Below are 21124 nucleotides of genomic sequence, written 5' to 3'. Positions count from 1 at the left end.
CAGATGTGTGAGACCTTTTATTGTGAGAGTGGACAGACATCCCAGATTTCAGGCAAGTTCCATGCTGGCTGCTTTGGGTTCCCCAACCTGAAAGAGTCAGAATGCTTCTTCATTGTTGTTCAGTTGGACGAAAAAATTAAAAATCAAGTCATGGATTCTTCTGACTAAAGGGTTAACTACTAAGAGATATGGGGGAAACAGACTGGGAATACTGGAGTATTTGTAATGCAAAAGGTAGATTTTGCACATACTGGAGGGCAGAGTTGATCTGCCCAAACTGATTGATCCGATAGCCCCAAACTGATGGAGTGGATTATTTCTTTAAAGAAGAGGCTTTCTCCTGTCCTGCTTCCAGGACACCCTCTGTAGGGAGGTAGGCCTACCTGGTGCCGGCCCAGAATTAATGCCTATATTCTTGCTAACAGAGCCCCATATTCGAGCCCCGTGGGATACCGAGGCCCCCAGCCAGCGCCAGCATGCAGAACAGTAAGTGCCTCTGGTCTTTTTGGACTTCGGGCGGGGGAGGCGCGGACTAGCGCGCGGGTCGGGGGAGGGCTTGGAGGCTCTCGGTGTCCGCGCTGGCCAGGCCCGGGGCGCGAGGGAAGAGGCCCGGGGACCCGAGGCAGCTGCTCCAAGAGGGGAGGGCGTTTGCTCTGTTCTCCCTCCTGGAAGAACAGGGGCTGGACCCTTGGGAACAGCCCGCAAGAGTTTGCGAAGCTGCGGTAGAGAAACCCCATCCCCCCAAATCCTGTAACTCACACCCCCTCCCCGCCCCTGCCCGGGCTCTGACCCCAGAGAGGGGGGCTGGACTGAGCGGGGCGGGGCGGAGGCCTCTCGCCGTCGTAGCGCGAGAAGGAGGCCCCTTGGGCTTAGTCAAGACTGAAAGTCTCCACCGTCTGGGGCGGGTGGGGGCTCCTCTCCCCCAGTCACCCTAAGAGCAGCTCCTCCCATCGCCACCCTGGCGAGGGGCCTGGAAGGCCAAGGGAGTGGGGCACCCAGGCCTGCGGTGGGGTGGAGTTGGTACTGGAACCGTGGACTGTTATAGGGCGCAGACCGGCGAGAGCAGGTTTACTAGGTCTGGGAGGAGTGGGGATCGAGCCCAGGAGTTGGAGCAGCCCTGCCCTGGTGGCTACTGTGTGGGTCCTAGTCATTCCGGGCCCGATGTGCCTTTGGTTCGCTGGCTCTTGCATCTCCCATCCTCCCTTTGCCTAGACCCCTTGGGCACCCAGCCCACCTTCCTGCTCAGTACGTGGGGCTGCTTTGTGGCAGGACGAATCTGAGACCGGGCCTGAGAGCCTGGAGGCCCAGTGAAACTAGGCCCCGGTAGAGGGACAGAGCCCCGAGGCGGTTTAAGGGCTCCGCTGTATGGAGTGCCTGAAAGCCTAAATCTTCTAGAAACATTCCCTTGCCGAACTCCAGACTGAGAGGGGTCCCTAGCCCCTGATGCATCTGTCCTGCAGCCGCTAGCTGTCCCCTGGCCCTTTAGCGGCTGGGTGGGCGTGAAGCGCAGGAGAGGGCGCAAAGCGGGCGCCGAGCTGGAAGGCGGATTAGTTGTGCAGAACGTGCCAGGCCCCGGGGACTTGGCCCGGTAGGAACCCTCCTTGGCGAGGCTCGGGCTTCTGGCCACTCTTCCTGGCTGCCGGGTCCTCCCCTCTCCAGCACAAGGGCCCCAGCCGCAGGCTCTTGGGCAGGCCGGCCCCGGGCGCGCGGCGCTGAGCATTTGCCGCTGCGGCCTGGCTGGCGGGCCCCGAGGGGCGCGGGGTCGCGGGCCGGCCTGCAGGGCTTTGTGCCGCTCGCTCCCGGGTGTGCGCGAGGCGCAGAGCATCCAAATTGACACCATATGTTTTCCTATTAGATGCTTCGCGGTCGAATTCTAGGCGCATAATCATCGCCACTGGGCGAGAGCGCCAGCCGTCCCTAGGGAAGGGACACAATGATTGAGGCTTAACCTCTGAAGGGGAACTTAGAGCGGCGCTTCCTCGCTGCCTTTTCGATGCTGGCAGAGGCGACCTAGCCCTGGGCGAGCACCCGCCGGCGGTCGCCGCGGAGGTGGTGGGCAGGTTATTATTATTATTTTTTTTTTGCCTGTTTGGGGGAGAAAGAGGGAGGTCTAGGATTAGGCGGCTTCATACGCCTTGGCATTCCCAGATTGGGAATTGCCTCGGCTGCGCGTGAAGTTTGGAAGGTCTTTCTCGATCTTTCTCTGGGAGTGCCTTTCTTTTTCCTGGAAGGCGTCCTTTGCCCAAAGGGGAGGCTCCTGTAAGCTGGAGCAGCAGAAGTTCTTTAGAGGCAAGGGAAGGCAATAAAGGGAATTTAGGAGAAACCAGGAGCGGGCTCTAGGCCTCGCTCTGTTGGAGAAGCGGTTTCCCCGCGATGTCCCTGCTCGAGCCCGGCCCGGCGGAGCCTAGATACCCCAAACGCCTGTCACTTCTCATCGAGTTGAGGCTTCAGCACGCCCCCTCAGTCAGCGTCCCCCCCCGCCAACCCCTCTGCCCCAAGCCTTCGGCTACTCTGAAAACGCGGCTCCCCTCGAAGGGGAAACGAGTGCAGTTCAATCTCGTCTGAGTGATCTACAAATAGGGACGGAAAGGGTCGTTTTATCACGGTCCCGTTTGTCGTGACGATGCAATTTCCCGGAGCGGAGCACTGTCACAAAGTGACAAGGCTGCCACAAGCGCCCCGACTGATCTTTTCAATTAGCCTTCCATGCATGATCCGGAGCGACTTCCGCCTATTTCCAGAAATTAAGCTCAAACTTGACGTGCAGCTAGTTTTATTTTAAAGACAAATGTCAGAGAGGCTCATCATATTTTCCCCCCTCTTCTATATTTGGAGCTTATTTATTGCTAAGAAGCTCAGGCTCCTGGAGTCAATTTATCAGAGGCTCCAAGGAGAAGAGAGGAGAGGAGAGCTGAGCGGGGGAGCCACATCTCCTGGAAGGGCTGCTCTCTAGAGTCGGGGCTGCAGGTTGGAGATTTTTAAGGAAGTGGAAATTGGCAATTGGCTTTATTTGTGTGCCTGTGGTTTCTGGGGAGGGGGGCTACAGGGGTGCTAACTCCTCCCTATTCTCAGTTTAGACAATAGGGTGAGGTTGTGAGATAACCAGATAAAGGAGGGAAGGGGACACTGTGGTGTGGTCTTTTCCTTTTCACTTTTTGATTTTTGCTCCTATCTATCCTGGGCTGTGGGGAGGGCCGAATTTAGCATCGGAAGTAAAAGCGGAGCTGTAGCTGGTGCAGACAGACTCCCAGACCTCTGGCCCACTGAAGCAGCCAGACTACTTTGTGGTTGGAGCCGATATGAGGGGCTTGAGGAAGTCTGCATGGGAGGTGCTGAACCCAGGTTGCGGTTCACTGGCCACAGATTTGCTGTTCTGGTTCTTCTTTACTCTATTCACTTTTCTTCTCCTATTTTTTTTTTTTTTAAATCCCGGTGCTTCACCAGAGTTTGGAATATGACAGCAAATGTTTCTGGATCTAGCATCTGAGGGAACACTGAGGAGCTGTAGGGTTTGCCATCACAGTTCTAACAATGCAGGGAGCTTGAAGATGCAGTGGGGGTTCTATAGGACTCGTGGTTTTTCGTTACACTCAGAGGGGATCTTTGGGAGGATATTTCTGAGCTGATTATTTGCACCTTGCGGGTTCAAAGACTGGCTGGGGTGTTTCTGGAGGGCAGCAGTGGGCTGGGGGTTCTCCTGGAGTGAAAGCAGTGAGTAGTAGTGAGGTGTGTGTGTTCTTACGTGTGTCTGCACCGTGCTTCTGTTCTGCAGGCGGGTGGGCAGGAGCTCCGCTGTGTCTGGGCTGGGCTGCCCGATGCCTGGAATGGCTTCGAGGTCCGGTTGTCATTTTCCATCGAGAGCAGGGACCTGATCACTGAGGTTGGCCAGGGCTGGCAGGGAGCTGAGGATGCATTGTGGTTGTCTTTTCTTCTTTTCCTTCTTCCTTCCTCCTTTTCATCCTTCTCCTTCTTCCTCCTCCACCTCCCCCTTCCCCTTCTTCTCTTTCTTGCCCCTTCTTCCCCTCCTCTCTGCTCTGCTCTCCTCTCCCTTTCTTCAGGTCACAGCGGAGTGAATCAGCTCGGTGGTGTCTTTGTCAACGGGCGGCCACTGCCGGACTCCACCCGGCAGAAGATCGTAGAGCTAGCTCACAGCGGGGCCCGGCCGTGCGACATTTCCCGAATTCTGCAGGTGATCCTCCGGCGCCGCCCCATTCGCCGCCCCTGCGGCCCTCCACTCTCAAGGCCCTCTCTTCATTTCTTACTGTAAACGCTGCTAATTATGGACCCCCACCCTCACCCCTCATTCCAGCCCCCACCCCACTCCCCTGCCTTCTGCTTTCCCCTTTCCTTCCACCATCCTTCCCGATCTCTTTCAACCTGGGTCAGTCACATAAGAGAATTCATCTGCTTAAGAAAAAAACTGGGTGTGAATTAAAAACAAACAAACCAAAAAACCTTTCTCTTTTCATTTGTTAAAACGTTCTTTGTGGTAACAGTTTATGAACTGTAATAAAATGAATTATATAAATCTGCATAATTTCATCCCCTTCTCACTCACCCCATGCTTACCTCTCAGGGTTTGAGATATTTGTTTTATTTCTTCATTTTCATGAAGAATATATATTGATTTTAAAAGACGAATGCTGTTTTCCTCCCTCCCTAACTCACTCAATTGGCATATTTTTAAAGGAAAAATGACTAAAGATTCAGTTTATTTTTCCCCTTCACTCATTAAAACATAACACCACTTTAAGCAAGATCAGCACAAAACAATCTGACTTCGTTTTGACGCATCTTCTGGCAGTGTTTATTTACAAAAACAGTTTTAAAAACTTTTAGGTTTTTTTTTTTTTTTTTAGTTCAAACTGTTTGAAAGTATCATCCTATTTGTAGTTTTTAGGGCTACAAATGTAATTTTAAGAAAAAAAGCTCTCTACAGTAAGTTCTCATACCATTGAAGGTATATTTTTGTGTTATAGACCCATGCAGATGCAAAAGTCCAAGTGCTGGACAATCAAAACGTAAGCTTGTCATTGTTTAATGCATACTTAAACAATTTTATTTTTGTCTTGAAATTATTAATAATGTGGTTTTCTGTCCACTTCCCCTATGCAGGTGTCCAACGGATGTGTGAGTAAAATTCTGGGCAGGTATTACGAGACTGGCTCCATCAGACCCAGGGCAATCGGTGGTAGTAAACCGAGAGTAGCGACTCCAGAAGTTGTAAGCAAAATAGCCCAGTATAAGCGGGAGTGCCCGTCCATCTTTGCTTGGGAAATCCGAGACAGATTACTGTCCGAGGGGGTCTGTACCAACGATAACATACCAAGTGTAAGTTCACTGAGAACATTCCCTCTCCCTGCCCTAAGCCCCATGCTCTTCCCTCTTTACCATCACTTTCTCTGCGTCCCCCTGCTCTCCTTTCTGCCAGTGTCTTTCTCTTTCTCTCCTCCCTGCTCCACCTCTGTTTGTCACCTCTGTACCTGGGGGTCTTGAGAGGAGCACTTTGACCTTTTTATTGACCTTCTGGAAATGGGAGTCAAGTGTGGGAGGGTTAGTCACCATATTTGCATGTGGCAAGGTAGAGAGTGGAGAAAGTCACTGGAATCTAGAAGGAAAATGAAAATGAAAACCAGATTCAAGCAAGCTTCCTCCACATCTTGCTGTTTGAACCTTCTTTCAGAAATCAAACATCCATTTCTGTCCTAATATAAAAAACAAATAACAGTGAAAGAAATCTCTAAGCCAGGTCTTAATATTGGAGACAGGGAATCTTTGTAACAACAACAATAATAAAAAAGCAGCCATGTGAGTTAGGTCACCAAAGACACTGAGCGACAGTGAAGGACCCCTCCCTAGTGTTCCAGCTCTCTACCCAACTCAGTTTCCCTGCCCAGAGTGATAGCTGACATTCTTTCCACGATGTCTCTGCAAGTCCACCCACTGTCCCAGGATGGCTGGGGATTTTTTTTTTAATGTATTAGGGGTCATTCTTTAAAGGGGTGGCATGCTGAGATGGAGACTTAAGAGGGCAACTGTGTCTTCAGGAGACTCTGCCATTTGGTTTGATCTTGATTTGATTTGCAGGTGTCATCAATAAACAGAGTTCTTCGCAACCTGGCTAGCGAAAAGCAACAGATGGGCGCAGACGGCATGTATGATAAACTAAGGATGTTGAACGGGCAGACCGGAAGCTGGGGCACCCGCCCGGGTTGGTATCCGGGAACATCAGTGCCAGGGCAACCTACGCAAGGTAAAAACCCAAACACCCATCCTCAAACTCTCCATATATGCAGCCCTTGCGTATCCTCTTCTCCTCCAACCTTTTCCCTCTCTGGACTTTCGTGCTTGGAGAACGTAGTGGGAGTAACTCTTCAAGGGCTTGGGACACATTGACTTGTGCTGTATCTAGGTGGTATTTGTTGAACTGTCTGGTTGGCTGGAAATTCAAGTATTGTGTAGTCAGAAGTAGTATGAATGTGGCTGGGGTGTGTGTGTGTGTGCGTGCATGCTTGAGTATGTGTTATGGGCAGGAGTAGGTGTGTGCCTGTATGAGCTAGCTGCGTGGTGCCCTATTCAAATGTGCCATTAAAATGCACGGAGAGCCCCCTTGCTGTAGAAGTGTGACAAGTTAACACACTGACAGACTGCAAGGTAAACATAATTGTATCATCTTGCTTTTTGCTGTAATCGACAAATTATGTGACTATGAGTAAGGTGTATAAGAGAGGGTGAACAGTGAGATGCAGGGCCAAGTTGAGGATGGGGCATTGGAAATGTTGATTTCCCAACTAAAACAACCCTACCCTCTAGGTTCGGACCCCCTCCACTCCTCTGGGCCCCTACTTCTCATTCTTTGTGGGTGGCGACTGTGTAGTAAGATAGGTGGGGTGAGGCTTCTGTGAGCCAGACTTTGGTGTGCTGGGAGCTACCCGGGAGTTGAGAGGAAAGATAGGATCTGGACCGTTGCAGGCTCTGTGAGAAGGGATGGAGGAAGAGGAGCAGACGGGGGTGGGGTCGGGTCGGTTGGCTCTCCCCGCCCCTCCCCTCCACACACCGGAGGTAGATTGGTCAAGAATAGGAAACAGTTTACTCCGAAGATTAATCGGTATTTGTTGTCCTCGTGACAAGGAGATAATATGAGGGATAATGGGACGTGGAATCTCACTCCCCGGAGCACGACCAAGCCTGGGGGCTCCCGGCCAGGGGAGGCGGTGAGGGGGACGCTGACGGGGCTGCCCTCGCCTCCGTGCGCTCTCAACCCAATCTGGGTGCCCCGCGCCTCCACGGAGCCGGCGAGGGAAGGGAAAATCGGTAACAGTATGCGAAATATCTGGTACAAAGGATGCTTCTGTCACTCGCAAGAATTTGTTATGGGAACAATCCTGTCGCTCTGTAATTGCTCATTAGAGAACGTTTTGTTTCTCATTAAGGCGACATGAATAAGCGTCTAGTTGAAGGAGACAGCTGTAGAAATGTTCCACAAGAGACCTCTGGACACGATTCGGCACCAATTGCCAATTAGACATGTCAGTTTTAAGAGCAGAAAACAATATAGGACGGACACTGGGAAGATAGGGAGCAAAGCGCTGGCTCGGTTGTTTCCCAGCGCGGCCGCTCGGCCGGGCCGAGGCCTCCCGATGCGCAGGGCTTCGGTTCCCCTGGGCGACCCGCCCGCCCTCTCGCCCGGATCGGGCCGAACCTCGGCCTCCCGGGGTGCGGCAGGCTGCCCCCCGAGGCGGCGCTGGCTCCCCGCTGGCCCCCTCCGGCCTCTGGTGAGGACGAGGGAGTGACCGCCATACCCTCACCTGACCTTTGAAACTGTAGGGTTCCCACGTGCGCACACCGGACACACCCAAGGGACGCACTCCCACTGCTCGCCCCCAGCACCACCGCCCACCCCAATCTGAGGTCGGGGTGACCGCACCCCGCCGCCTCGTCTGCCAGAGAAGTCTCCAGGAGGGCGCGGGACTCGGTGACCGGGCCTGGGAAGGCTGAGCCCTGGGCGCGAGGGCTCCTGTTTGCTGGGGCGGGAGGTGGCGCTCGTTCAGGAGCTTTGAACTTTCTTTCAGGCACCCAGTTGCTGGAGCATTCTGGCTCACCAACTGCCGGTTCTCCCTCTGTCCCCGGGCCCCGCCCCCCAACTCCCCCAACCCCCCCCCCCCAACACACACACACTTGTGCCTGGTCCCCGCTGCGTGGGGAGGACGGTCACGCCAGCCGAGCGCGGAGTGCCCGGGTGCAGGGGCCACAGGGCGCCGGTGGCCACGGCTGACATGCCGGGAATCCTTGGCTCTTTGGGCGCTAAGAAGGCCCTCCTCCCTCCCTTGCCCCCTTTCCCGGCCCAGGAAGCCGGTTTTGGGTTTTAAAAGAGTCCATGACTCCGAAAGCATAAGGCGAGGTTAGGTCTCAGAGGGAGACAAATATGGTTTCCATCTGATCAACGCCATGCGGTGGTGAATAAAATTGTGCCGATGTGGGCTGACAACCACAAGAGACAACTCTATCCGGCCCCCAATTCTCCAGCGATTTGGTGGTTTTAGGGATCACGGAGACACTTTTTCTTATCTCCTCCCCCCACCCCTCCGTAATACCCAGGCCCTCTATAGGATTTAGTCAGTCTCTTTTTTCAACAGATGCTTCAATGTTTTGATCCGCGCTCCAGAGCTGAAAAGGTGCCGCAACCGGGTTGCTATCTTTTCTTGCTTGTTTTCCGCCTCACTGATTAAGACACTAAGAAACTAAGGAATGATTTTATTTCCCAGCGTCTTTTTTTTTTTTCTTCTTCTTCTTCTTCTTTCTCTCTCTCTCCCTTCTCCTTCCAGGAAACAAATCCTATCCCGAGCGTCAGATGGTCCCGGGTCTGGGAGAATGGGAGGCGCTTTCACTCGCCTTCTCGAGGATTAGGCTGGAAGGTGGACGGCGCCCATTGAAGGGCCCTTTTTTTGCGCTGAGGGGGCGCCTTTTAAAGAAAATATCTTAATTGTCTGCCACTTAGGTTTATCATGGGGGGAATCCGAGATCCAACTTCTAGTTTTATTTTGCTAAAAAGCTTTAAGAGTGGAAAGTAAATCCACTAAAGAAAAAAAAAAAAGGAGAGGCATCCAGTTAAAGTGACCTCTTCCGCACCGCCGGGCTGCGGACTGTTGCTAAAGTAGCAAGCTTTCAGCGGTGCACACTGGCTCTGTTGGGTTTTGGAGGGATCCTGCAGCCACGACTTTCTCCTGACCCGCCTCTGTCTCCACTGCTGTTTGTTTCTCCCCAAAGAGGTTTAAAATCAAGCGCTCCTCATCCTCCGTTAAATGACTCCCCTTAAAAAATTACTTCCCAAGTCGGTGCTGCGCCTTCATTCCTGTGAGTAAGTGTGTGGTGTGTGTGTGTGTGAGTGTGGTGCGGGGGGCCACGGGCGAGGGGGGGGGGTGGTGCGGAGAGGAAGAAAGGAAGAAGGAGAACGTGAGCACATGTCCATGTTTTAGAATTAGGAAAGTGTCAGTGAAGCAAACGTGAGCAGAGAATGCTATCTGTGGGGGTCTTCCGAGGCACACCCGGGTAGCTTTGTTTAATCGGAGAGATCGAATGTGCCAGAAAAAAGGACTGGGGTGGGGCCTCCTGGAAGGCGTCTGAGTGACCGCCACCCCAGCAAGATGGGATTGTGTTCGGTCCCTTCCCTACACGTTGGAGGATCGCAGGTTTTTGTTTGTGCTTTCCAAAAGCAATAACTGATGGGCCTTACTAGTTGGTCCCCCAAAGTCTATTTCTAAAGTCTTCCTCATCGACTGAATCCAAAAAGAAAAGGGGCTCGGCATTTCGCTCCCTGAAAAACACGTTGAAAAGTCCCCGTGAAACTTGGGGCAGTAAATTAGCGGGGACGCAGGTGCCAGGCACCTGTGAGTGAGCTGCTCTCGGGCGCGGCCGAGGAGCCCTCCCCAAGCCCCACCTTTCTGATGTAGCGAAAGACGATCCGAAGTAGCCCATTTACTAAGTCTCTGTCTCTCTCTTATCTCCCTCGGTCTCTCCCCTTGTCCGCTGACCCTCTTGTCTCTTTTCCTCTCAGCGCTCTTTTTCTGTCCTTCTTGCACCTTTCTGGCCTATTCCTCTTCGGAGCCTCTTTCTGGCCCCACCTTTCTCTACCCTCCCCTCTCCTCCTCCCTCAACCAGACCTCTGTGCCTCCCCTCTTGTCTCCCTCCCCCCTGGTCTTCATCCGCTCTGCCTCTCCGCCCCGCTTCCCCCCACATCCCGTCCTCATCCACCGTCCCTGCGCCCCCCTACCCTCTGCCCCGGCCCCCCATCCACCCTCCAGCCTCCAGCCAAGCGCCCTAAATAGCATTGAGGCGCCCGCTCTTCGGACAGTGATTAATGATAGCAGAGCAGAGGGGTTAACACACTTCACTGAAAAGTCTGTTGACTGGGCTTCTTGTAACACAATTGGTCCGCTGCACGCCTCAAGAGAATCCTTTTGTTGTCCGCGCTCATTGTGGCCTCGAAATTCTGCCCACGAAAGTTTGCCAACGCTCCTGCCCCAGGAGTTTAATAGTTTCCCTTACTCGCGGGGCATTGTGCAGTGCTGAAAAGCAGCCCCTCTCTATTCAAGTGTTGGTGGTCATCTCAATAGATCTCCAAGGGCCCATATGGTGGCCAGTGCTGATGAATCCGCCTGTTTAAATGGGGGAGAAAGTTGGGGTTTTAAAACATTTCAAAGTTCCTGAAAAGATCCCACTAGATCCTGTCACAATTCCCTGAACTCTTTGAAGGCATTGCCTATTGTCTCCCGGTTATAAATGATATTCCTGGCCAAGTCGATTCCCACCAAGGCGCCCCAGAGGCTCCTCCTCCCAGGGCCAAGTCGCTAGGATGGGGAGGGGGGCAGCCCCGTTTGGTATCCCTAGGGGGCCTTAGGACCCAAGACCAAGGACCCAGGAGGCAGTGGTCCTGGAGGCCTAGCGAGAACTGAATCCTTTGCTTCAGACAGGCTGTGGCCTCTCCAGCAAGGTGCAAAAGGAGGCAGCTTGCCCAAGTGCACATCTTGCCCTCCAAGCAGCAAAGGAAAACAATAAAACTTTCCCCTGTTTAATGATAGAAATTACATTAAAAGTGGTGGAAATGCCCTAATTAAAAATGTACCACTTAAATGATATGCCAAGGATTCAGCTGCAGCATAGCATATTTAGCTAGTTAGTGAACTCTCTACTATTTCTTTTTTTAAATTACACGTTAAACATTTAAAAGAAATCTTACTTTTCTCTGGTGCAACACATTACAAAGAATGGACAGTCCTTTTATCTAAATATAAAATTCCATTTTCAGCAATTATAGCCTGTTCTTGGTGATGATATAATTACAGCTGTGCTCGTAATAGGTGTCAAGGCAAAGCGCACTCATACAATAGTTGAATAAAACTGCAGAACAATGCAAGCACTTCTAAATTCACAACCTTTAAAATGAAATTGACTGTGCAGAATTCAAATAAAAACTAGATAAATATTTTTTTTAAAGATTACAAGCTTGGTTTGGTTTCTTAATAGCATTTTCTACAAACCTATCAACATCTAATTGATTAGATAGGAATTACTGATTATAGATCAGCTGAAATCTTGAACGTCACTCTTCTATTTTCCCAACACAGCCATAGGTAAATAAATTCTGCAAGGAGAGGGAGCTGGGTGAAGCATGTGGAGGGTCAGGGTTAGTTATGAAAGAACATTTTAATTGGAAACTATACCACTTGTTTTGTTATTCACAGAATAACATTCTATAAGTATCTACATTGCACAGTCTCATCATCATAAAAACAGAAAATGGTGGTCAGGTAACATGTGTCACCAGTGTCTTTTGAAGGCTGAGTTGTCTCGGGAATGTTTTGGTGAGACTGTGAGAATAGACTGCTCTTGGAGTTTATGGCTATGTGAGGCCCCTTTTGCAGACTCCAAGTTATTCCAAATTTCTCTTACTGTCCTGTTCTTTTTTTTCCAGATGGCTGCCAGCAGCAGGAAGGAGGGGGAGAGAATACCAACTCCATCAGTTCCAATGGAGAAGATTCAGATGAGGCCCAAATGCGACTTCAGCTGAAGCGGAAGCTGCAAAGAAATAGAACATCCTTTACCCAAGAGCAAATTGAGGCCCTGGAGAAAGGTGATGGAGTTTTTCAAAGTAGGGAAGCAGTAAATCAAAGTAAATGCCACATCTTCAGTACAAAGAGCTAAATTTAGCCAGGGCCCTTGCACAGAGGCCTGAAAAGGTTCCCTTTTTCTGTCTTTTCTGGGTATCTCTTTTAGTGTATGTGTTTTCTTTCTTCTTTCCACGTACCAGGAATTCAAAGATGAGAAATCTGACTTCTCATAAAGAAAGAGTCATGATTTGGCTAATTCAGGCCACAGAAGAGACCTTGAATGAATGTCATTAAACAAAAAAATAGAACATGGTTCTGATGGGATAGTTCTTCCAAGTACAGTCAATGCTAATAGTAGTAGCATTTTAAAGGGAATTGGTTGAAAGTGATGGAAGTCAGGAGGTGAAAATCAGCTTGATCCAGGCTTTGGTTGACACATTTTGTATAGTTCTGGTGCAACATAGAAAATGCAACTTACTCTTTCAGAGTTTGAGAGAACCCATTATCCAGATGTGTTTGCCCGAGAAAGACTAGCGGCCAAAATAGATCTACCTGAAGCGAGAATACAGGTACCTGGGGACTGTGTGTTCATGTGTTCATGTGACTCATACCATTTGCCTTTTTTAGAGACCCAGCTGCTTCTAAGGAATGTCATTTGTTTGTATCAATAGAAACAGATTTAGTTTGCTAAGTGCTTTGCCGTCACTCGGGGACTGGGGGAGGAGGACAGTGGACCTGTCAGGGATGGGGCAGAGCTGGGAGCAGGCACAGGGCTCACCTGTTCTGTCTGATTTCCAGGTATGGTTTTCTAATCGAAGGGCCAAATGGAGAAGAGAAGAAAAGCTGAGGAATCAGAGAAGACAAGCCAGCAACACACCTAGTCATATTCCCATCAGCAGCAGTTTCAGCACCAGCGTCTACCAACCCATCCCACAACCCACCACGCCTGGTAACTGGAAATATTAATTCTGCTGATCAGTGTGTTTCAGCCTTTCTGCCCTTGGCTCTGACTCTCACCACGACTGTTGTGTTCCTCTCCCTGCAGTTTCCTCCTTCACCTCCGGCTCCATGTTGGGCCGAACAGACACAGCCCTCACAAACACGTACAGTGCTCTGCCGCCCATGCCCAGCTTCACCATGGCGAATAATCTGCCTATGCAAGTAAGTGAGGCCGGCGGTTGCCCACTTAACGGGTCCCTGGGAGAGGAGGTTAGACGTGGGTTGGGGCATGCAGACCTCACTGCCCCTGTGTTTACCCTTGGGAGACTTTCTCAGTACAGTGATTGGCTTGATCAGTGAAGTCTAAGATGAAAGCAGTCAATCCAGTCTTTTAGCTGATTGATTCATGCCTTTAATAAAATAAAAACTTGATTTTCAGTCCAGTTAATCTGCCTTTTTGCTTATTGGGAATGTCAACTTGATGATGTTGGATGAGAATGGGGCATGCTTTAGGGATCAGTGTGAAACTTGGACCAGAAAATGAAAATAATGCTGGCAAATTATTAGCTAGTAAGGGGTTAATATGGGTAAAACAGGTTTATAGTCAGGTGTTTGTATAAATAAATTTATAGTCTTTATGTGTATTTTGGATGTTATTTAGGATGTTTGTGATAAACTGGTGAGGAAGAAAAAAAGGATCAGAATTGGGATTCATATTGTATAGTGTGATTTACTTAACATAGAGGAAAAGATAATTTTCTTTTTCTATCTTAGAATGAAAGGAATAGAAGGTATTTGCTAGAAATATCACGTATCTTTGCTGTGAATGATGTGATGAGTTTCTGGCATAACTAGCTGCCTGGAAAGGTTGATGCTATTCACTTGGTATAACAACCTGCCCCTACTCAATTCCATCTCAAATATATATTGGCCCCTACCTGTGCTAGGTCCTCAACTAGGCTAATCCTATTTTATGATGAAAGTTGTATAAGGTAGGTAGGGTGTACTGGAACCTTGAAGCCAGAGGGTTTCTTGATGGGGAGGATATTGGTCTTCTGGTGGGCCTTCTGCCATGACTTCTTCAGGATTCTTGTTCTATTTGTACAGCAGTTAGAGATGCTGGGTGGTATGAGACTGGCCAGCATGAGCCCCTGGAAACAGATTGGGGGATACACAGATAGTTTATTCTCCACTGAACATCTTTGGCTGGATTTCTAACCCAAATCACACTAAAATAAATGTTTCACGGTCTTTAGATTAATATAGGAACAGCTAGATAAGCAGCTTCAGAGGCATTATTCACATGTCTATTTTTATTACATCTGGATATTATTGACCATAGAGCAATTAATGTAAATTAAGGGATTAACAGCCCATTAGTTGGGGTGGCTACAACTGCCTTGGAATTTTCTAGAAGTCAAGGTTGCCTGGAGGAAGTGATTTCAGGATAGAAACAAATGCAAGCTGAAATTCTGGCAAGGCCCTGAGGGCCTGCTTGCCTCTTTGAACTCGGTGTTAGCAGTCTTCCTCTGACTTTCATAAGGCCACTGACTGTCTTGTTCAGTTTTATAAATTGTAGCAATACCTAGGTTTCTCTGAAGATAAAAACTGTATATATGGGAAAACAGAAACAATTAAATAGATGCTGCTATTCTGTTAGAGTTGTGTCCACATAGAGGCCCGTGTGGGTTGATTTATTTCAGATGCTGATTTTTTAAAATTATATAACTTAAAAGATCATTCAAACCACATATATAGTCATCAAACAAAATTAAAGTATCAACAATTCTACTATTCAGAGAAAACTGCTCTTTGACTCTTGGAATTGGGTGAGGGGTGTCCTGTCTTTCCATCAGTTTATCCTGTTGACCAAAATCTTCAACCGTTTGAAGCCATAAGGAGCAGGTGTCCTTCTCTGACCTTCTCTAATGCGTCACTGCCTCTGAGGCTGTGGATCTTGGAATGTTAAACATGTCTATAGTTTGCAGATTAGAGCAGTGTTGTCATCTCCCTTGCTCCTGACATTACGCTTCTATTAGTTCATCCCAAGTGTGCTGCCCCACCATAGCCCTGTGAGAGCTCAGGAGGAGTTTTGTCCCAGCCTTGTGTATTTATTTAGTTAGGATAAAGGTTTATCTTTTTACTACCATGATTCTAAATATTTAGAGGGTAGCAGCACAATTTTGTGGATTAAACGCAATCTCGGGTTTGGGGTCTGTAAGAAAGTCACAGCAAATTTTCATGGTAGGGCTAGGTATTTCCTGACACTTCTGACTACTTTAACCTGAGATCATTACTGATCTGCCTTTTCAAGAATCTTTAAATCCATGAGTCCCACCATCAAAGGCTTCCAAGGTCCCTAAACCAAACTTTACAGAGTTCCTCCCGGTGTTTTCTGCCTCAGAGCTTGAAATACAGCATTTAAAGGGTGGGGGTGTCATTGGATTCCCAAATATTAATAGATTGAATTTGTGAGAGAGGGGTAATGTATTTATGGAAGTCCTCATGTTAAAACTTCTCTAAAGGTGCCAGCGAAGGTCCAAGATGAAAACTGACAAAAATTCTCTTCATTTATGGATGGTGCCAACCATCTAGCTGGATTGTAGTCTGAATTTGGGGCACTTTAAAAAGTTTGGTATGTAGGCAACTTTCCTCTAGCAGTGGGCAATAGAAGGACCAGTTGGAGGCCCAATCTTAGAGTTCCCACATGGAATTCCAGTGCTTTACTTGAGGGTGTATTCAGACTTATTGGCAGAGTCCTGGGGAGGAGGGAGCCTGGGGATGTGGCTGTGCAACGTGTCTCTCGGTAACCACGGGTTTGCCTTTCTCCTCGCAGCCCCCAGTCCCTAGCCAGACCTCCTCGTACTCCTGCATGCTGCCCACCAGCCCTTCGGTGAACGGGCGGAGTTATGATACCTACACCCCCCCACACATGCAAACACACATGAACAGCCAGCCGATGGGCACCTCGGGCGCCACTTCCACAGGTGAGCCGTGCTCTCCGCAGGCTGCACAGAGATGGCCTCTGCAGCTTCTTTTGCCAGGTCATCTCCCTTCATTCGTAGTTTATCTGGAAAGAATCTGTCGGCCTTGTATGATGGTGTGTTTTACTCTCTGTTGCTTGCTTCTCTGGGGAAAACTAGTTAAAAAGGGGAATTCAGTCAAACTAGTTAGTAACCTAATGCCATACTGGCAAAAAAAGTTGTTTTTCCTGAATTTGGTTGCGGAAGTTGCATATGAAGGCAAGACCCAAAAATGTATCTTTCAGAAGGAAAAATTATTGTATTAGCCAAACTCAACAGTGAAGGCCATCCCCCCACCTCGTCCCAGCTTACTGGAAAGACTTCTCAGGTCCTTCCAGTTCTTCTGTGCCTTTCATTGGAACTGAAGAAGTACTACTTTGGTTTTCCAGGATGGTTTTGTTGCTCAAGTTCCAAACATACAGACAAGTGGAAAGTGAAAGTGTTAGTTGCTCAGTCGTGTCCTGAGTCATGCTCAGGCTGTTTGCAACCCCATGGACTGTAGCCCACCGGGCTCCTCTGTCCATGGAATTCTCCAGGCAAGCGTACTGGAGTGGATAGCCATTCTCTTCCCCAGGGGATCTTCCCAACTCAGGAAGAGCATCGAAGCCCAGTTTTCTGCATTGCGGGTGGATTCTGTACTGTCTGAGCCACCAGGGAAGCCTGGAGTTGGTGTTTTTTTGGGGGGGGAGGGATTGGGATTCAGTAGGTGCATGTAAACATGTTTTCTAGTTTCTGAAGGTGCTCCTTTTGTTTATAAGACTCGAAAGTTTTTTTTTAAAATATATTTGAAATGTTAGAAAGTACTAGAGATTTTTTTTTAAACTTATAAATTCATACTCCATGCCTGTCTCTCAAAGGGAATCTCTACATGGCTATTTCTTTCATCCACTTCTAGGACTCATTTCCCCTGGTGTGTCAGTTCCAGTTCAAGTTCCTGGAAGTGAACCTGATATGTCTCAATATTGGCCAAGATTACAGTAAAAAAAAAAAAAAATCAAAAAAACAAACAAAAAGAATATATTGTGTTAATTCAGTCAGTGACTATGTGGACACAGCAGTTGGGCGTTCAGGAAGGAAAGAAAAGTGGCTGTTAGAAGCACTTCGGTTCTGCGGTTGTGTCCTGTGTGGTACCACTGGGGAATGGACTTGAAAACAAGGACCTTTGTATACAGAAGGCACGATGTCAGTTGGAACAAATCTTCATTTTGGTATCCAAACTTTTATTCATTTTGGTGTATTATTTGTAAATGGGCATTTGTATGTTATAATGAAAAAAGAACAACGTAGACTGGATGGATGTTTGATCTCTGTTGATCATGAAGTTGTTTAAAAAAAAAAGGAAATCATGATCGACAAGCTTTGCCACGAATTTAAGAGTTTTATCAAGATATATGGAATACTTCTACCCATCTGTTCATAGTTTATGGACTGATGTTCCACGTTTGTATCATTCCTTGCATATAATTAAACCTGGAACAACATGCACTAGATTTATGTAAGAAATATCTGTTGGTTTTCCAAAGGTTGTTAACAGATGAAGTTTATGTGCAAAAAAAAGGGTAAGATATAAATTCAAGGAAGAAAAAAGTTGATAGCTGAAAGGTAGAGTGTGTCTTTGATATAATCCAATTTGTTTTATGTCAAAATGTAAGTATTTGTCTTCCCTAGAAATCCTCAGAATGATTTCTATAATAAAGTTAATTTCATTTATATTTGACAAGAATACTCTATAGATGTTTTATACACATTTTCATGCAATCATAAGTTTCTTTTTTGGCCAGCAAAAGTTAATTGTTCTTAGATATAGTTGTATTACTGTTCACAGTCCAATCATTTTGTGCATCTAGAATTCATTCCTAATCAATTAAAAGTGCTTGCAAGAGTTTTAAACTTAAGTGTTTTGAAGTTGTTCACAACTACATATCAAAATTAACCATTGTTGATTGTAAAAACCATGCCAAAGCCTTTGTATTTCCTTTATTATACTATTTTCTTTTTAACCTTATAGTGTGGTGTTACAAATTTTGTTTCCATGTTAGATTAACATTCTAAACCAATGGTTATTTTCATACATACTCTGTTTTAAATCCTGATGATCCTTAAGAGGTAATTTTTACAGGTATCAAATTGCAAATGTGTTACAAAGAAAAACTCCACTGGAAGCTGTGTGTAGATCTGTGCCCATTTATACCCACAGTACCTATACAAAATGGTAGCATTTCCCAGTTATCTGTTCAATTCAAAAACTCAAAGTCTAGAAATAATTTAAAAATGCAACAAGCTATTAGCTAGGAATTGTCTTTTGAATTAGGGCTGGCATTTTCAATCTGGGCAGATTTCCATTGTCAGCCTGTTTCAACAGTGATTTCACTGAAGTATATTCAAAAGTAGATTTCTTATACAAGGTTCCCTGAAAGCCGCTGCCTTTCTCAACCAGGCCCTCTCCCTTTTCTGCCTCCCTCCCCTTTGCACAAGAGGCATCATTTCCCATTGAACCACTACAGCTGTTCCATTTGAATCTCGCTTTCTGTGTGGTTGTGGATGGCTGGAGGGTGGAGGGGGGATGTTGCATGTCAAGGAATAATGAGCACAGACACATCAACAGACAACAACAAAGCGGACTGTGACTGGCCGGTGGGAGTTAAAGGCCTTCAGTCATTGGCAGCTTAAGCCAAACATTCCCAAATCTATGAAGCAGGGCCCATTGTTGGTCAGTTGTTATTTGCAATGAAGCACAGATCTGATCATGTTTAAAGTGGCGGCACGCAGGGCAGGAGTGCTTGAGCCCAAGCAAAGGATGGAAAAAAACGAGCCTTTGTTGGGTGAAAGAGGCCTGTCTGAGACTTTTATTTCTGTCTGTTCTGTGTAACATATAAGTCAATATGGATAAGTTTTCTTCTGCACGCTTCAGTCAAAGGCTGGGGGTCTGGCAGTCTAGATTAAATGCCTGCACAGGCAAAACCCTCTGGGGACAAAGACACACTTCCACTGAATTGTACTCTGCTCTTTTTTGGTTTTGTTTTTAACCCCTGAAGGCAAACAATCAGAAATAGAGAAATTAATTGGAGGCTTTTTAAAAAAAAAAATCTTCTAGCTCAACATCTACTATTTTCTAGTTAAAGAATATACTTGTGAACAGATAATTGTGACTGATCTCTCTGGCATGCTTTATATTAATAATTTTATTCCACCAGACTTGCTGCACACTGAGACATGCTGACTGCCGTTTTTATACGTGTGTATGCAATTTGATCCCGTCTGTGTTGTACGTGTGTACACTTCTGCAGAGGAGCACATACACATATGCACTGTTGGTACACCTGTGCAGGTATTTCCCCCCTTGACATTTAGCCACCTGCATTCCCAGAGAAACACGTGCTGGGAGAAATGTCCGAGGAGGGCTGTGTGTGAGTGTGTGCGGTGGCTGCTGGCTGCCTCACCTCCTCACTGCGAGAAGGGATGGTTTCCAACCGACTATGATTTGGGCCAGGGTCAGGCAGCTGGTCCTGGCCCACGGCTCTGCTGTGCAGGAAGCAGAGACTTTGGAGAACTGGCTGTGACATTTGGGTGTAGGAGGTGGGGACGGGAGAAGGGGAGTGTTGTGGAGCAGAGGAGCTGCCTGTGTGCACTTAGGCACGTATACGAGTCCTCAGAGGGTCAAGCTTGCCAGGGCGCAGTGGCTCCACAGCCTGGTTTAGTCTGATGCAGCCGCTCAGCTGTAGATGCCCTCTGGTCCAGCAGGATGGGTCGGCTCCCTTGCCTTCTGCCCTCACCCTAGGGAGATGAGCTGTCCTTTTGAATGGAGTTCCAGACACACCCCTGGGGACAGCATGGCAAGCTCAGTGTGGAAGCTGTGCCCAGAGGTGGCCTTTTACTCATTCTTGAAATAACTTTTATTTATTTATTGATAGGTATATTTATATATTTATGAATGGGAACTCTTCAGGGATGCCTTGATGCCATCCTCCAGGATGGTGGCCATCTATTTGTGATGTCCTTGGTAGAATCACAAGATTTTTCTCCAGACTTGACTGACTTAGGGAGACCAGGTGAACAGAATTTGAGCTGAATGTTTGAGTAAGAACATTCAGATTACTCCGAGTAGACAAATGCTTTTTACCATAATGAATTCTCAGAATATCCCTCCTTCCCTACCCCAAAGCTGTGCCTCCTCTTAAATGGAAACTGGCTTTTGGTATGGCTCACATAATCATTTCTTCTTCCTTTTAAAGAAAAATCACTACTAGGTTTCCTAAGAGTCATTCATACAGTATTATTCCAAGATTCAGCTTTGTTTTGTGAATATTTGTCATTTTAGGATGGTGTCCATATTCTGCTTATTTCTTTTTGCTCTGGGCCTTAATGTAAACAAGATTTTTTTTAAAAAGGGTTTTCCTCTTTGTATAATGTTTGGCTCACCAAGGCCAAACACAAATTTTTCCTTTTTCTGTTCTTCAAGAATAAACCTCAACTGTTTCTTATTTAAGCACCTTTTTTTTTTTTTGCTTTGGTTCTGAATGACTTCACTGCTCAGTTTTAAAGTTCAAAGTGTAAGTATTTAGGGTTAGTATTGCTTAAATTTGGTGGTGTTGATGGTGACTATCTTTGGAAAGCATTGACATGATGCTTTAGGAATGATGTTCATAATGGGCTTAAACAAATGAATAGGGCTCTCAACTTTTGCTTTGTATGCGCATTTGTGTGTCTGGTTCTTTAAAAGATAGACAGGGAATTGATTGCAGAGTGTTGCTTCCTTTTGAAGTAGTTTTATTTTGTCTAGTGTTAGTATGTGCAGATCCTGGAGGTGGAGATAAAGAATAAATGGAAAAGTGGAAATTGGTGGCTACTAAAAAGAAATTCAAGAGGTCTTAGAACCCCAGTACCTGAGCAGACTCTAGCAGTCAAAATATTTACCTCATGTTAAAGAAAGGCAAATCTAGCGTAAGAAATGAATACCATAGAGGGTTTAGAAGTTTTAGAAACACTTACAAGATATGAGGACATTTCAAACACTGTTTGACATTGTTAACTTAAATATCTTTAAGACAACCTGAT

At 47.3% G+C, this 21124-nt stretch overlaps 1 protein-coding gene across 4 annotated transcripts; it reads left to right on the top strand.

Moving 5' to 3' along the window:
• The first annotated feature begins 404 nt into the window (after window positions 1-404).
• Window positions 405-18074, top strand: PAX6 (paired box 6). Of its 4 annotated transcripts, none has more exons than XM_061381022.1 (11): window positions 405-486; window positions 4059-4189; window positions 4980-5021; window positions 5116-5130; window positions 6088-6253; window positions 11972-12130; window positions 12594-12676; window positions 12906-13056; window positions 13153-13268; window positions 15883-16033; window positions 16965-18074. In XM_061381022.1, the coding sequence occupies exons 1-11, from the start codon at window positions 477-479 to the stop codon at window positions 17048-17050; spliced, it is 1110 nt and encodes a 369-aa protein (XP_061237006.1). In that variant the 5' UTR covers window positions 405-476; the 3' UTR covers window positions 17051-18074. The 4 variants fall into 4 exon arrangements, with proteins under 4 accessions (XP_061237006.1, XP_061237004.1, XP_061237007.1 ...); XM_061381020.1 differs by having other exon boundaries at window positions 5116-5331; XM_061381023.1 differs by lacking the exon at window positions 4980-5021.
• Window positions 18075-21124: the final 3050 nt, after the last annotated feature.

The sequence above is a fragment of the Bos javanicus genome, chromosome 15 (genome assembly GCF_032452875.1).
Source record: "Bos javanicus breed banteng chromosome 15, ARS-OSU_banteng_1.0, whole genome shotgun sequence".
Taxonomy (NCBI): Eukaryota; Metazoa; Chordata; class Mammalia; order Artiodactyla; family Bovidae; genus Bos; species Bos javanicus.
Note: the sequence above shows the minus strand (reverse complement) of the source record. Positions and strands in the feature narration are given on the sequence as shown.